Source organism: Dendrobates tinctorius, unplaced genomic scaffold (assembly GCF_039654945.1).
Source record: "Dendrobates tinctorius isolate UK_male_01 unplaced genomic scaffold, ASM3965494v1 ptg000028l, whole genome shotgun sequence".
Taxonomy (NCBI): domain Eukaryota; kingdom Metazoa; phylum Chordata; class Amphibia; order Anura; family Dendrobatidae; genus Dendrobates; species Dendrobates tinctorius.
This window is the reverse complement of record NW_027361696.1, coordinates 76,889,871-76,905,140: the sequence shown is the minus strand read 5'-3', so window position 1 is coordinate 76,905,140 and position 15,270 is coordinate 76,889,871. Positions and strand designations below refer to the sequence as shown.

The window sequence follows — 15,270 nt, the reverse complement described above, 5'->3', positions numbered from 1 at the left end:
TAACAGCAGCATTTAACCTGTTAACAGCCACAGGTGGATCGTGATTCCACCTGGGGATGTTGCTGTTAAGGACACATGACAGCTGATCAGATCAGCTGTCATGGGCCAGAAAAGGTGCGGGCTCATCGTCGGAGCGCGCATCAAACAGGGGGAAGCGTCCAGTGTTGGATATAATCCGTCATTGGACGTTCAGGGGTTAATAAATGATTAGATGCAGCCTTTGTTTGTAAAAAGTGGAATCAAATGTATTAGCACTGCTCAGGAAGGTGTGTGCTTCACTTTAGAGGGGCCCAAAGGGGAATTCTCTTGTTCCCCAATGGGCCAGTCCGAGCTTGAATGCATACACTTTCAGGATTCTCTTGTCAAAATGGGAAGATATTTAAAAATATTGCTATTTATGACATTAACTTGTGAACAATTGTTCATAGAAACTATCTGGCTATCCTAAATCAGCACCGATCGTGCAACAAGGCGTTAAATATGTGTCTCAGAAGGGCAAGTCCCTGAGTGATCTGTTATCTCTTTCCTATTTTTGCCACAAGTAAATTAAATCTAAAAAAGAAAAAAAGCATAACGTGGGCCAACCAAAAGGGTTCTCTCCAGTGCCAGGGGCACAAATATAATGTTTTTCAATATGCAGGAAAAAAAGAGTTCATTCACTGGTATCAAAAATATTACTTTTTTTTAGCTAATTCTTTTATTATGTGCATTGGAGTCTCCATAAGAAAACTGAAGCAACAGATATTTGCACATGTAGATATAATAAAAAAAGAAGTGAGTTAACACATCTGATGCTAAACATTTTTCAGAACTGCACCATGGTAGTGCAGAATTCTTTAGTTGAGATTGGAGGAAAAATTTATTTAATTAGGAAACATTTTGGATACTTAAAATTAATTCCAAGTTTCCCAAATGGCATGAATAATCGCAGTGATTTGATGTATATTTGTTAATTTAGGGTAATACATTTCAGTTCAATGTACAGTATATTTATATTTTTACTAGCATGGACGAAGGTGTTGGCACTTTTGAAACTGTTTTAAAAAAAGAAGCAATTTTACCAAAATATTACTGCAATTACAAATGTTTTGTTATACACATGTTTATTTTCATTGAGTTTATTGGAAAAACATAAAATCAGAGAAAAAAGGCAAATTGGGCATAATTTCACACAAAACCCCAAAATGGCCAGACAAAATTGCTAGCACCTTTTCAAAATTGTGGATAAATAACTTCATTTCAAGCATGTGATGCTCACTCAAACACACCCGTGACAAGTAACAGGTGTGGGCAATATGAAAATCACACCTGAAACATGATAAAAAGGGGAAACGCTGACTCAGTATTTCCACTGTTTGCCTGTGTGTGCCACACTGAGCATGGAGAACAGAAAGAGAAGAGAACTGTCTGAGGACTTGAGAAGCAAAATTGTTGAAGAATACCAACAATCTCAAGGTTGCAAGTCCATCTCCAGAGATCTTGATGTTCCTTTGTCCACAGTGCACAACATAATCAAGAAATTTACAACCCATGGAACTGTAGCTAATCTCCCTGGATGTGGATTGCAGAGAAAAATTGTTGAAAGGTTGCAACACAGGATAGTCCAGATGGTGGATAAGTAGCCCCAATCAAGTTCCAAAGGAATTGAAGCTGTCCTACAGTCTCAGAGTGCATCAGTGTCAGCACAAACTATCCATTGATATTTGAATGCAATGATATATATGGTATGGCAGGAGACCCAGGAGGACCCCACTGCTAACACAGACATAAAAAGCTAGACTGCAGTTTGCCAAAATGTACATGAGTAAACCAAAATCCTTCTTGGAAAGCATCTTGCTGACAGATGAGACCAAGATAGAGATTTTTGATAAAGCACACCATTCTACTGTTTACTGAAAACAGAATGAGGCTTACAAAAAAAGAACACAGTACCTGCAGTCAAATATGGTGGTGGTTCAAAGATGTTTTGGGATTGTTTTGCTGCCTATGGTACTGGGTGCCTTGACTGTGCACAAGGTATTATGAAATCTGAAGATTACCAAAGGATTGTTGGGTACAATGTTGTGCCCATTGTCAGAAATCTGAGTTTGTGTCCTAGGTCATGGGTAGCCCAGCAGAACAATGACCCCAAACATACAGTACTTCAAGAAGCACCCAGAAATGGATGGAAACAAATCACTGGAGAGTTTTGAAGTGGCTAGCAATGAGTCCAGATCTAAATCCCATTGATCACCTGTGGAGAGATCTTAAAATTGCTGTTGGGAGTAGACACCTTTCAAATATAAGAGATCTGGAGCAGTTTGCAAAAAAAGAGTGGTCAAAAATCCAATTGAGAGGTGTAAGAGGTTTGATGATGGTTATAGAAAGCAATTGATTGCAGTTATTTATTCCAAAGGGTGTGCAATAGTGATAAGTCAGTGTGCTTGGCATTGCTTGATACTCAATTGAACATCGAAGTGCTCAGGTACCTTCATTACTCGATCGGCATACTCGAGTCCCCATCCCGCATGTTCTACGGGTGTTAGACAGCCAATAAGCAAGCATGGAATTCCTGAAATACTTAGTAATGCCATAGCCATGTCTATCTAAACAAATTAATAGACAATTTTAAAAAAAATGACATGGGGTCGCTCCACATTTTTGATAACCAGCCAAGCTAATGCAGAAAGCAGACTAATCCTCATTCAACAATTTATTTGAAAAATTTTCCCATCAAGCTCCTTCATCAGAATCCACATTATCCAAATTTAGCTCCAGCGACTGTGAATAGCAGTAAATTACTGCTTTTCACAGGCGCTGGGTAGTGTCGACACCACTATTCAAAGCCACTGGCTCTGGCTGAGCGCTGGGTTGACTTAGCAGCTCTGATGAGAGTTGTCGTCACTTCCTGATGCCTATGTATAGCAGTACTTTACTGCTTTTCACAGTCACCCGAGCTGGATGCGAGAAACGTGGAATACATCGGAGAAGCATTGTGGGAACATTTTTGATAATAAATTGGTAAATGAGGGATAGTGTGGGGGAGTCTTTTTTCTAATAAACTATTTTTTCCTGTGTTTTTATTTATTACTAACCCTTGGGCTTGATGTCAGCTGCCATTACACAGCTGACATGAATCCCCAAAAATATTACCCTGAATGCTACTGCACCAGGGCAGTTGGGAAGAGCTGGGTAAAGTAACAAAATTGGTGCATCTAATAAATGCACCAATTCTGGGGCCAATGTGGGCTAGTATTTTTAGGCTGAGAAGGGGCAAAATAACCAGGGAACATCACAGCCTGACAATATCAGCTCCCAGCTGTCTGCTTTACTTGTCTGGTTATCAAAAATGGGGGGACTCCATGTCAGATTTTTTAATTTGTTTATTTATTTAGTTCCCAGCAGCGACCTAGTAGTCAGAAATGTGTCCAAGTGTTTTCTCCATGCTGTTACCATTCCATTTGAGTGCTCTTCCCATTCCATTTCAGCGATTTTCCTGCCCCCTCACAGCCCTCCTGTTAGGGTCTTCAAAAAAAAAAAGCTTCTGTTTCCCACTGACATCCGTTATACTCGTTACTCAAGTCGAACACTCCCGAGCATCCGACCTGCTTGATTCAAGTACCGAGTACATGAGCATTTTAGTACGCAATCATCATTAGTGTGCAATCAAATATTAAGTTGAAAGTGCCAACAATTTTGTCTGGTCCATTTTAAGGGTTTTGTGTGAAATGATGTCAAATTTGCCATTTTTTCTCAGATTTTATGTGTTCCAATACACACACAGTAAATAAACCTGTATATAACAAAACATGTATAATTGCAATAATTTTCAGGGAGAAATAGTAAATTTTCTGGAACAATTGCCAGCATTTTCGGCCATAACTACAAGGTTTTTCTAAGGAGTGATTTTTTTTTATAAGATGTAATCAATTGGGCAGTGGTCAATGATTTTAAAATATGTTAGTGATTTTTTATTAATTGCATTTTATAACTAAAACCGACAAGCAGTCGAAACGAGTCAGCATACATATTGTGATTACCCTGTTGATGAGATATGAAATTTTAATATGAAAATAAAAAAAGTACGTTTTAGAAAAGCCACAGTCATAACTTTTTGTTTCAGAGGGAAAATTAGAGTTGAGTGGATCTGCCAAAATTTGAATTTGTGAAATTGTGCGGATTTTCCCACCAAATTTGATTTGTGGCAAATTTATTCTCCGCAAATTGAATGTCCCTTTTTTAAGCTCTCGGAAGTCTCCAGAAGCCCAAAGCATAATAAATTTAAAATGTTAAAAAATTATATACAGTTGTGCTCAAAAGTTTACATACCCCGGCAGAATTGATGCTTTCTTGGCCTTTTTTCAGAGACTATGACTGATAACACCAAAACCTTTTCTTCACTCATGGTTTGTGGTTGGGTGAAGCCATTTATTGTCAAACTACTGTGTTTTCTCTTTTTAAATCATAATGACAACCCAAAACATCCAAATGACCCTGATCAAAAGATTACATACCCTGGTGATTTTGGCCTGATAACATGCACAGAAGTTGAGACAAATGGGTTTGAATGGCTATAAAGGTAACATCATCAAAAATTCCGCTGGGTATGTAAACTTTTGAGCACAACTGTATTTATATTTATGCTAACCGTCCTCCTAACCTGCCCAGCCTTTCCGCTTCCCACCTTCTGGTCCTCAGAACCACCTATTATTTAGCTCATAGCAAGCCCCATAGCCCAGCATATTTATTCGAGTCTGGGACGTCCGACTATGATCAGGTCTAATAAGAGATCTCTAATGAATCCCACATCATGACATCATGTTTGTGCTATGCTCAGTGACCTCTGATTTCTGATGTCGGCTGGAAGTCCTGGCCTAAAGTGAAGACGCCGAGCTATGACACAAGAAAGAAGATGCCCCAAGAAGAAAGAAAGAAGATGCCCTGAGAACAAGACAGCATGCACTGAGCATTTTTACTGTCAATAATTCAGTAAGGTGTCCAGCTTGAAAAGTCTGATACCAGAGAACCGTATATTACATTTACACAATCTAGAACTGATGGTTAAAAATGATATCTGCGTAATCTATAAAATATAAGAATAGACTACAGCCTCACCTCTGACTTCCAGTTTGCAGTCAACTTCAGCTTCTCCCAGCGCATTAATGGCTTTGCATGTGTAGGTTCCACCATCAAAAGGGCTGGGCTTCCGGATACTCAAAGTAAGAACCCCCTGATTGTGCTTCATGATGAATTTGGGGTCATCTCTGATCTCCATTTTATTTTTCATCCATATGACCTTGGGCTGTAGAAGAGGAAATAAATAGGAAACTATGTAATAACATTATGTAACAGCAGGTACCTACAGTAGAGGAACTCATATGTACAGTGGTGCTTGAAAGTTTGTGAACCCTTCAGAATTTTCCATATTTCTGTGTCCTTTTAACTTAAATCTACATCATATATTCAAACAAGTCCTAAAAGTAGATAAAGAGAATCATAGCAAACAATTGAGTCAAAAATATTAACCTGACATTTTTCAAACGTCCAGACCAGTAGCGTAGCTACCGGGGGGCAGAGGGGGCAGAGGGGGCAGTCGCCCCGGGCCCCGAGCTCAGAGGGGCCCACTGAGCTACACTACTGTAACTGTATCGGCGTGCACAGCGCACCCATACAGTTACATTCTGCGGCAGAACAGGGAGAATCGATCTCCTTACTCTGCCGCCCAGCCGCTATGGGCCCCTGAGAAGGTGGTGGGGGGCCCCGGTGCCAGCAGTGGGCCCCCCACCTCACAGCCAGCAACGTCGTTATGAGCTTTTCTGTGCGCACACAGGACCTGTGATGAGGTCACAGGAGGGGCGGAGTCAGGGGGTCACACGATCAGGGGCTTCAGCTTCAGGGCTCTGCTATGCTGGTTGTCATGGTGCTGGATGAGGTGAAGAAAGTTTCTGTGTGCGGTCAGGATTGGTTTACAGGGTGGATGTAGCAGAGCTGTGTGTGTATGAGGTGTACAGAGCGGAGCCATGTGTGTAGAAGGTGTACAGCGCAGAGATATGCATGTATGAGGTGTACAGGGGAGCGGAGCCGTGTGTGTATGGGGTGAGCAGAGCTGTTTGTGTACGGAGCGGAGCCAAGTGTGTACGGGGTGTACAGAGCAGAGTCGTATGTGTACGGGGTGTAAAGAGCAGAGCCGTGTGTGTGTGGCGTGTACGGAGTGGAACCGTGTGTGCAAGGTGTATGGATTTGAGCCGTATGTGTACGAGGTGTATGGTGCAGAGCCGCGTGTATAGGGGGTATCAGGTGCAGTAATAGGGACACATACGGCAGCAGAGGCTCAGTATTGGGGTATCAGGTGCAGTAATAGGGACACATACGGCAGCAGCGGCTCAGCATTGGGGTATCAGGTGCAGTAATAGGGACACATACGGCAGCAGCGGCTCAGTATTGGGGTATCAGGTGCAGTAATAGGAACACATACAGCAGCAGCGGCTCAGCATTGGGGTATCAGGTGCAGTAATAGGGACACATACAGCAGCAGTGGCTCAGCATTGGGGTATCAGGTGTAGTAATAAGGACACATACGGCAGCAGAGGCTCAGTATTGGGGTATCAGGTGCAGTAATAGGGACACATACGGCAGCAGCGGCTCAGCATTGGGGTATCAGGTGCTGTAATAGGGACACATTCGGCAGCAGCAGTTCAGTATTGGGGTATCAGGTGCAGTAATAGGGACACATACGGCAGCAGCGGCTCAGCATTGGGGTATCAGCAGGATGATGGGTTTGTGCAGGTTGAGGATACATGGTGATGGGGCTGGAATATGAGAAGTGAAACGTGTCATTGTTGTATTCTCTGTAGCCGAGTCCTGGCTGGAGGAGTTGTCATGTCGGTCTGGGCCAGATGGAAAAGACGTGAAAAGTGACCGATTCCATCAGAAAGAACGTCAGCGGTAAGACACCAACTATACCTGTGCAGTAATCACATATGTTTTGTAGGACTGGTATTTACCACTGACCATATTGCGGTAATATCCATGTTGGTCTTTATATAGGGATTATTTTCGGTAACAGCGCAGTCATCTCCTACATCCACTATTAGGGTGCGTCACCGAGTTGTAATCAAAGTTACCTAGTTAGGGGCCCACTCAGAAGTTTTGCCCCCCCTGAACCGAAACCCTAGCTACGCCTCTGGTCCAGACATTTAGAATTCATCGCTCCGTCAATGATGGCCAGTCATCCTGGCTTAGATGCTGCCAAACAGGACCAAACTATGATACTACAACCACCATGTTTCACAGATGGTATGAGGTTTTTATGCTGTAATGCAGTGTTTTTGTTTTTCCAAACTTATTCATTTAAACCAAAAAGCTCTATTTTGGGCTCATCTGACCATAGAACAATGATCCAATAGGCTTCTGGCTTGTGTAGGTGATCGTTAACATACTGCAGACAGTCAGCAATGTTCTTTTTTTTTAGAGCAGTGGCTTTCTCCTTGCAATTCTGCCATGCACACCAATGTCTTTGAGTGTCCTTCCTGATAGTGAAGTCATAAATACTGACATGAGCTAATATGAGTGAGGTCTTTAGTTTAGGTAAGAATTAACCTCTATATCCAGGGTAAATCTTGTAAGACCAGCCATTTTGAGGATGATCTATTCACTTTTTTTAGCCATCACAATTTGGTTCAAAAAGAGGCTGTCCACAAACTTGAACAACCCCTTCTCATTCCTCATTTAGCCCCGTTAAAAAAAAAAGCACCTACACTCACCTCCGGTGCCACCGCTGTTCCAGCGATGACAGCGCTCATGTGAGCCCCAGGAACACAGAGTAGTGGACAACCCCTTTCAAAGGTTTTTGCCAGAATTCTAAAACTCCTTGAAATTGGACAAAAATGTTGTGACTTTTGGCATAATTTTGCTCACCTCAACCAGCTCTGTCAAAGTGGAGCAAACCCTCCCGACAAATTCATCATAATGTGTGGCACAAAAATGGGCAAATTTTGCCAAGGGCGTAAGCCAACCACTGACTAGTATACATTCCTAGAGGTGGAATATGGCAGTGCAAACATGCACCAAATTCATTAAAAAATGCATGCCTCCTAATGAATTTAGTGCATCATGTTCCAGCTTTTCCTTCACTAAAATCCCAGTCTTAATAAACTGTGCCCATGAACAAGATAGATAAAACGATGAACACATAAAAGGCGCAAAACACAAAAAAAAGACAAAAAAAGCACAAAAGCAATGATGGATCGACCTCTGTTTACTTGCGGCCTAATGTATTCAACCTCTTGGCAGGTGCCATTGTCATGATATTATCATTATTAACTACTGTAATGTTATGTCTGATCGTTGTATATACAGTATAATATAGAGTTTATATATTGGCTTTCATGCATTGTGTTTCTGATTGCATACATCCAAATAAAAAGTATTTATTATGTTTGTGTTGTGGAACAAAATGACATATTTACATTTTATATTCTGTGAATTTTAAGGCATTTAAAAAGAAAAAAAAAAACGAACAAAACAATTAATAAACATATAGAAAACTGCGCACCTTCGGAAAACCCCTTACTGCACAATTCAATGCTGTGCTGTAACCAGCCACTACAATACGGTCTATGAGAGGGGTAAGGAACTTAGGAGGCATGCTGACATCTTTTTCTTTGTAGTCCAGTGGTTTGTAGATTATACCTGTAAAGAAATAAAAAAAATAAAATAAAATTCCATTTTAACTTTACACTTTATATTGTAAGATTGTTAAATTAATAAATATATTCTAAATATAATAATAAAATATATGTGATGAATAGATATTGCTAGTTCAAACTTGTTTTTGGGGGTAAAACACAAGAAAAGTTTAAGCAAAATTACTTATCGCCTTGATACCGGCAACACAAATGCAATACAAGATATCTGGGTCTCCAGATTTTTAGAAGATCTAACAATAGTGGTACACTGTAAATTACTTCTCACATAGCGGTCAATTAATTATTTCTCCCACTTCCCTTTTAATGTTTTACACTTGAGTGTGAACATACACTTCTATGGAAAAAAGAGTTGAACTTCTTGCAAGATAGTCCTGACAGCAACATATTGCAGTAGGCACCAAAGAAAAGCTTGCATATATGTCTTTTTATACAGTGTATGTAAATTTCTAGTTTCAGCTGTATGTTAACAGGTTCAGGGCCGGGCCATTTTCACCCTTCCTGACTAGGCACATTTTTTTTCATATATACTTTGTAATATTTTTTTTATTTTTTCTCACTTTTTTTATTTTTCGTACTTAGTTTTCACCCTGTGCCCACATAAGGTTTTAAAAGAGCTTGGAGGGTGGATTTTTAAATACTAATACAATTTTTTATTTCTAGTTACCCTTGTAACTAGCACCTGGTGTATTAGCCCTAGTTACAGTGGAAATTTAGCCTCCAGGCTGCATAGCAGAGCTGACTGTGTCTCCTGGGACCCAGAAACTCCAGATCCATTTCTACCACAGTGCTCCAAACTGAGCTGACAGTGCTTCCTAATCTGTATCCGCAATCTGTATCCGCAAGCACTAGTTCAGTGCTGTGTAAAGATTGATCAGAAAAGGGGGTTTTACACTAAGCGATATCGCTAGCAATATCGCTAAAACGTCACTGGTTTTGTGACGTTATAGCGATATTGCTAGCGATATCGCTATGTGTGATACTTACCAACGACCGGCTCCCCCGCTGTCCATCGCTGATCGCGCGAGAATGTCCGGCTCCATTTCTCGTCGGGCGCTTCCTGCTGAGACTTCCTGCTGTGACGACGAGCGACGCTGGACGCGGGCGGGAGGACGTCAGGATCGCTGTGTGTGAATGGTAAGTATCGTGCGCTGCGTCGCTGCTGCATCGCTGTGAGGTCTTTCTGTATGAAAGCTCACTAGCGATCATTTAGTGATGCACCAGCGATCCTGACCGGGTCGTATCGCTGGTCAGATCGCTGGTGCATCGCTAAATGTAAAAGGGCCTTAAGGCTGGCGGAGTAATGAACACAATCTTCTGCAAGCTGCTTACTCTGAATTTACATTTTAGACTGTCAGTGCAGACTAAATTGTCTTAGGCCTAGATACAGTATATAAAGACTTTGGGAGGTCCTGAAGTAGTTCAGTTCTAATGTGCCGGTCGTTACCCTTGGCATCTCTATGGACTGAGTCTGTTGGTTCCAAACACATTTGATTAATGGTTATTAAACTATGTATTGTGGCTTAACATACACATTTGATTAAGCCAAACTGGACTCCATTGGAAGAGTTCAGAATCCAAATGCATGCTTTATTACAGAGATATCTTACACCTGATGAGGTTGGTGTACTTATTTTGATAATCCATGTCAGAATGCCAGTTTTCTCTTTTTTTTAATGTTATCCCGCTTGATATTAAAATGTGTTTTTTATGCGCACAGCTCTATGTGAACTCACAAATTGCTAATGTTATTATTAGGATTATATGGCCATTTTGATGTGGATTATAAAAGTTAGTATGCCATTGTCAGTGGATTAAGGTGATGAGAAAACATATTTGTTTATCTTTATATTGGTACTGCTACACCTTTTGGTGCATTACCTATGCTCAGTTGTGGTACTGCTACACGTCTAAGTGTATTACCCTTCACTGTTAAATGTAAAATGTATGGCATGTATATTGCTACATTGATGTGCACAAGGTTAGGGAAAGTGCAGTTGGCAGGGTCGGCCACTAGATGGGGGGCATGTTAGGGTGTGTGCACACACTGTGGATTGTGCTGCGGAATTTTCCGCACGGATTTCTGCAAATCTGCAGGTAAAACTGCAGGTCAAAAGACCTGTGGTTTATCTGCAGATTTTCTGTGGTTTAGCCTGCGGGTTTCCCTTTGCGGGTTGACACCTGCCATAGAGCAGGTGCCAAACCACAGCGGAATCTGCACAAAGAATTGACATGCTGCGAATTTGAAACCACAGCAAATCCGCGCGGAAAATTCCGCACCATGTGCACTGCGGATTTAATTTTCCATTGATTATAATGGTACTGTACACCACAGCAGAAACTCCTGCGGATCCGCAGGACCAAATCCTCTGCGGATCCGCAGCAGAATCCGCAGCGTGTGCGCATGTAGGGAAGTTGGACTGATGGACAGATCTGCCTGTAGTGAGAGGCAGAGGGGTAGCGCAGTGTACAGTAGGTGTGAAAGCGCTGAGATAAAGAGAAAGGGTGCCGTATTATAGTTTGACCATTAGAGGGAAGTGGAGAGTGTAAGAGTGGGACTGAATAACTGCCATTGGTCAGAGAAACTGTCAGGTGATAGTGGGCGGAGCTACCAGGACTGGGAGTATAAAAGGCTGAGGGAAGGTTCTGGAAAGTCAGTCAGTGAGGGGAGCACACTTGAGAGGAGGTTCTGCTGCAGAGATAGAGACAGTAGAAAGGCTCCAGAGAGGACTGACAGTTGAGGCGGTCACGGGGGGGTGACCCAGAGGACGGTAGCCGCAGACGAAGACGGTCTGTGGGTATTGGACGGACGGTGTACTCAGATTGGTGAAGCGCTGTGGTGGATGGGCCTAGGGCAGCCACAGTGAAAAGTGCCACAGAGGACGCCACGATTATAATAACAAAGGAAGTGAAGGTACCAGGGCCTGTACACAAAGAAGTGTTATCCTGCTGTGATGAGCTGCGTTGGTCGTCAGAAGGACGGCCAATAAAACGGAGTTGTTGAATACAAACTGTGTCTCAGTCTTGTGTCTGTCTACGGCAAGAAGCGGGTCACCCCCCATCCCTGTTGGATAAACTTTTTCCTCCATCCTACACACACACCCTTAATGTTCACAGCTCGTAGATAGTGTAGATAGTACAAACACATAGTTAATTGTAGGAGGGGCTGCTGCTGGATAAGCTAGTAACAGCGAAGGGTAGAGGCAGAGGGCCAGAGGCGCCCGAAGGGTCCACACAGGCAATAAGACCAGGACTCGGCAGCAGTCTCACAATGTTACAAGTGAGAAGCCCAGCCTTCCTTCGCACCACCACAACACTGCAATGGGCTAGTACAGCAGAATGTGGCAATTCATTGCTTGGGCACACACCTTTTAAGACCGGGGTGAAACGGTCAGGGAAACCCACAGAAGCAGTGAATATACATGGAGAAGAAGCGAGGCCAGTACAGAGAACAGGACATCAGATCAGGGCTCATCCTTAGTGGCTGCTGACTCTGGCAACTAATGATCTTGTGTCTGGGGTGAAACAGACCGAGGGATGCTTAGCTGTGGCAGAGCTGAACAGAGAGGAAACTGAGAAACCGTCAAGGACGGTCTGACCTGGGCTCGTGAAGAATAACAGTGGAAACAGTGCAGGGAAAGAGAAGGAACCTCGTTATGTGAAGCCTGTTGTAAATGCTGTGAAGTCTTTGGAAATGCTGTGTAATAAACCAAGTAAAGATGTCTTTGTTGAAGTTATGATGGACTGTGTCTCAGTTGATGTGAATTTTCCTGGAAATGGTCTCCCACTGCATAGGGAGGACCCTGAAGGAGCTGAATCTGGAGACATAGCTATGCTGACTAGCGAGCATGATTTTTCTGTGAGGAGAGGCCAGGACACCAGAGCCCCGGTGTCCTCGCTACGACTACTGTCCTGGACCTCCCTCACACTAGTCTCATATGATTTAATATTTATCTACTGACAGATCTGCTTTAAAAATATGAATGAAGTACAGTGGGGCAAAAAAGTATTTAGTCAGTCAGCAATAGTGCAAGTTCCACCACTTAAAAAGATGAGAGGCGTCTGTAATTTACATCATAGGTAGACCTCAACTATGGGAGACAAACTGAGAAAAAAAATCCAGAAAATCATATTGTCTGTTTTTTTTTTCATTTTATTTGCATATTATGGTGGAAAATAAGTATTTGGTCAGAAACAAAATTTCATCTCAATACTTTGTGATATATCCTTTGTTGGCAATGACAGAGGTCAAACGTTTTCTGTAAGTCTTCACAAGGTTGCCACACACTGTTGTTGGTATGTTGGCCCATTCCTCCATGCAGATCTCCTCTAGAGCAGTGATGTTTTTGGCTTTTCGCTTGGCAACACGGACTTTCAACTCCCTCCAAAGGTTTTCTATAGGGTTGAGATCTGGAGACTGGCTAGGCCACTCCAGGACCTTGAAATGCTTCTTACGAAGCCACTCCTTCGTTGCCCTGGCGGTGTGCTTTGGATCATTGTCATGTTGAAAGACCCAGCCACGTTTCATCTTCAATGCCCTTGCTGATGGAAGGAGGTTTGCACTCAAAATCTCACGATACATGGCCCCATTCATTCTTTCATGTACCCGGATCAGTCGTCCTGGCCCCTTTGCAGAGAAACAGCCCCAAAGCATGATGTTTCCACCACCATGCTTTACAGTAGGTATGGTGTTTGATGGATGCAACTCAGTATTCTTTTTCCTCCAAACACGACAAGTTGTGTTTCTACCAAACAGTTCTAGTTTGGTTTCATCAGACCATAGGACATTCTCCCAAAACTCCTCTGGATCATCCAAATGCTCTCTAGCAAACTTCAGACGGGCCCGGACATGTACAGGCTTAAGCAGTGGGACACGTCTGGCACTGCAGGATCTGAGTCCATGGTGGCGTAGTGTGTTACTTATGGTAGGCCTTGTTACATTGGTCCCAGCTCTCTGCAGTTCATTCACTAGGTCCCCCCGCGTGGTTCTGGGATTTTTGCTCACCGTTCTTGTGATCATTCTGACCCCACGGGGTGGGATTTTGCGTGGAGCACCAGATCGAGGGAGATTATCAGTGGTCTTGTATGTCTTCCATTTTCTAATTATTGCTCCCACAGTTGATTTCTTCACTCCAAGCTGGTTGGCTATTGCAGATTCAGTCTTCCCAGCCTGGTGCAGGGCTACAATTTTGTTTCTGGTGTCCTTTGACAGCTCTTTGGTCTTCACCATAGTGGAGTTTGGAGTCAGACTGTTTGAGGGTGTGCACAGGTGTCTTTTTATACTGATAACAAGTTTAAACAGGTGCCATTACTACAGGTAATGAGTGGAGGAAAGAGGAGACTCTTAAAGAAGAAGTTACAGGTCTGTGAGAGCCAGAAATCTTGATTGCTTGTTTCTGACCAAATACTTATTTTCCACCATAATATGCAAATAAAATGAAAAAAAAAACAGACAATGTGATTTTCTGGATTTTTTTTTCTCAGTTTGTCTCCCATAGTTGAGGTCTACCTATGATGTAAATTACAGACGCCTCTCATCTTTTTAAGTGGTGGAACTTGCACTATTGCTGACTGACTAAATACTTTTTTGCCCCACTGTATATGAATATGTAGGGTCGGTGGTGGGCCGAGCTGGGGGATGATAGGGGGTGGTCCCACTTCTTACCGCGCAGAGATGATAACAGAGACACGATGGAGGCAGATTCTGGGTGCAACAGGTCCAAGTTTATTCACGCTGGCCGTCCGACTGACGGCACACCTCGCGGCCCTCCGTTTCCAGAGCCGCTTCTCACACCGTACACTAGGGACGTGTCTGCACACACCGTCCCCTCCTTTACTGTCGACGCTCCTGACAGGTCCGTCACTGTGGCCGCCTTAGGCCCGTAAACCAACAGCGCTTCTACTGCTCAGTCGTCGTGTTACATACGGTGTCCTTCACCCAGAGCCTCGTCTCTGCTGCGGTCCTTTCCTGTCAGGACCACCCCCCTGACGTTTCCTCTCCTCAGTCCCCTTGGTCGGATTCTCCTCAGGGCACACAGACTGGCGTAGTCCTCCTGTCACCTGAGCTCCCCCTGGGGACTGGAACCTTCTGGAACCCTCCCTCAGTATTTATAACTCTCCCGGTTCCTTGAAACTGTCACTCTAACTGTCACCACGCCCCCCATGACCAACGGTTTCTAAAGCCCTAAGCTGCTGTAAAGTCCTTTGCTCACACTCCTCCCTGCCATCTAATGTCCACCCAAGGTACTGCACGTCCACTACACTTTCCTAGCTGTTTCCCTTCTATAATAACTGACACCTACCTACACTGTGCAAACCTATTTTTCTTCACTCTGACTAGTCCGTCCGTCCATCAGGTCACCTTCCCTACACTCCCCCTTCCTTTGTCCATTGTCGTCCTCGACAATCGTCATCCCTGCCTTCGTCGTTCTGAATCTACACCTACATTCTGTTGTCGGACCAGAAGTTGAGCCAAACCCACTATCTGCGGGGGCCGAACCATACTGGGAGCACTATGCTCTGAGCAGCCTACTGCTACTCACCAGCGCGCACGCCACATGACAAGGTCTTTCAAATTGGGCAAGGT

General features: G+C 43.3%; 1 protein-coding gene across 2 annotated transcripts in view; it reads right to left on the bottom strand.

Moving 5' to 3' along the window:
- LOC141085560 (myosin-binding protein C, fast-type-like) overlaps positions 1–15,270 on the bottom strand; it is a 157,292-nt gene that overhangs the window by 7,367 nt on the left and 134,655 nt on the right. For both annotated transcript variants that reach the window (XM_073571014.1, XM_073571015.1), the window contains 2 exons: positions 8,534–8,670; positions 5,095–5,281 (listed from right to left, as the gene is read on the bottom strand). In XM_073571014.1, coding sequence (XP_073427115.1) covers positions 5,095–5,281; positions 8,534–8,670 — 324 coding nt within the window. The remainder of the gene's footprint in view (positions 1–5,094; positions 5,282–8,533; positions 8,671–15,270) is intronic.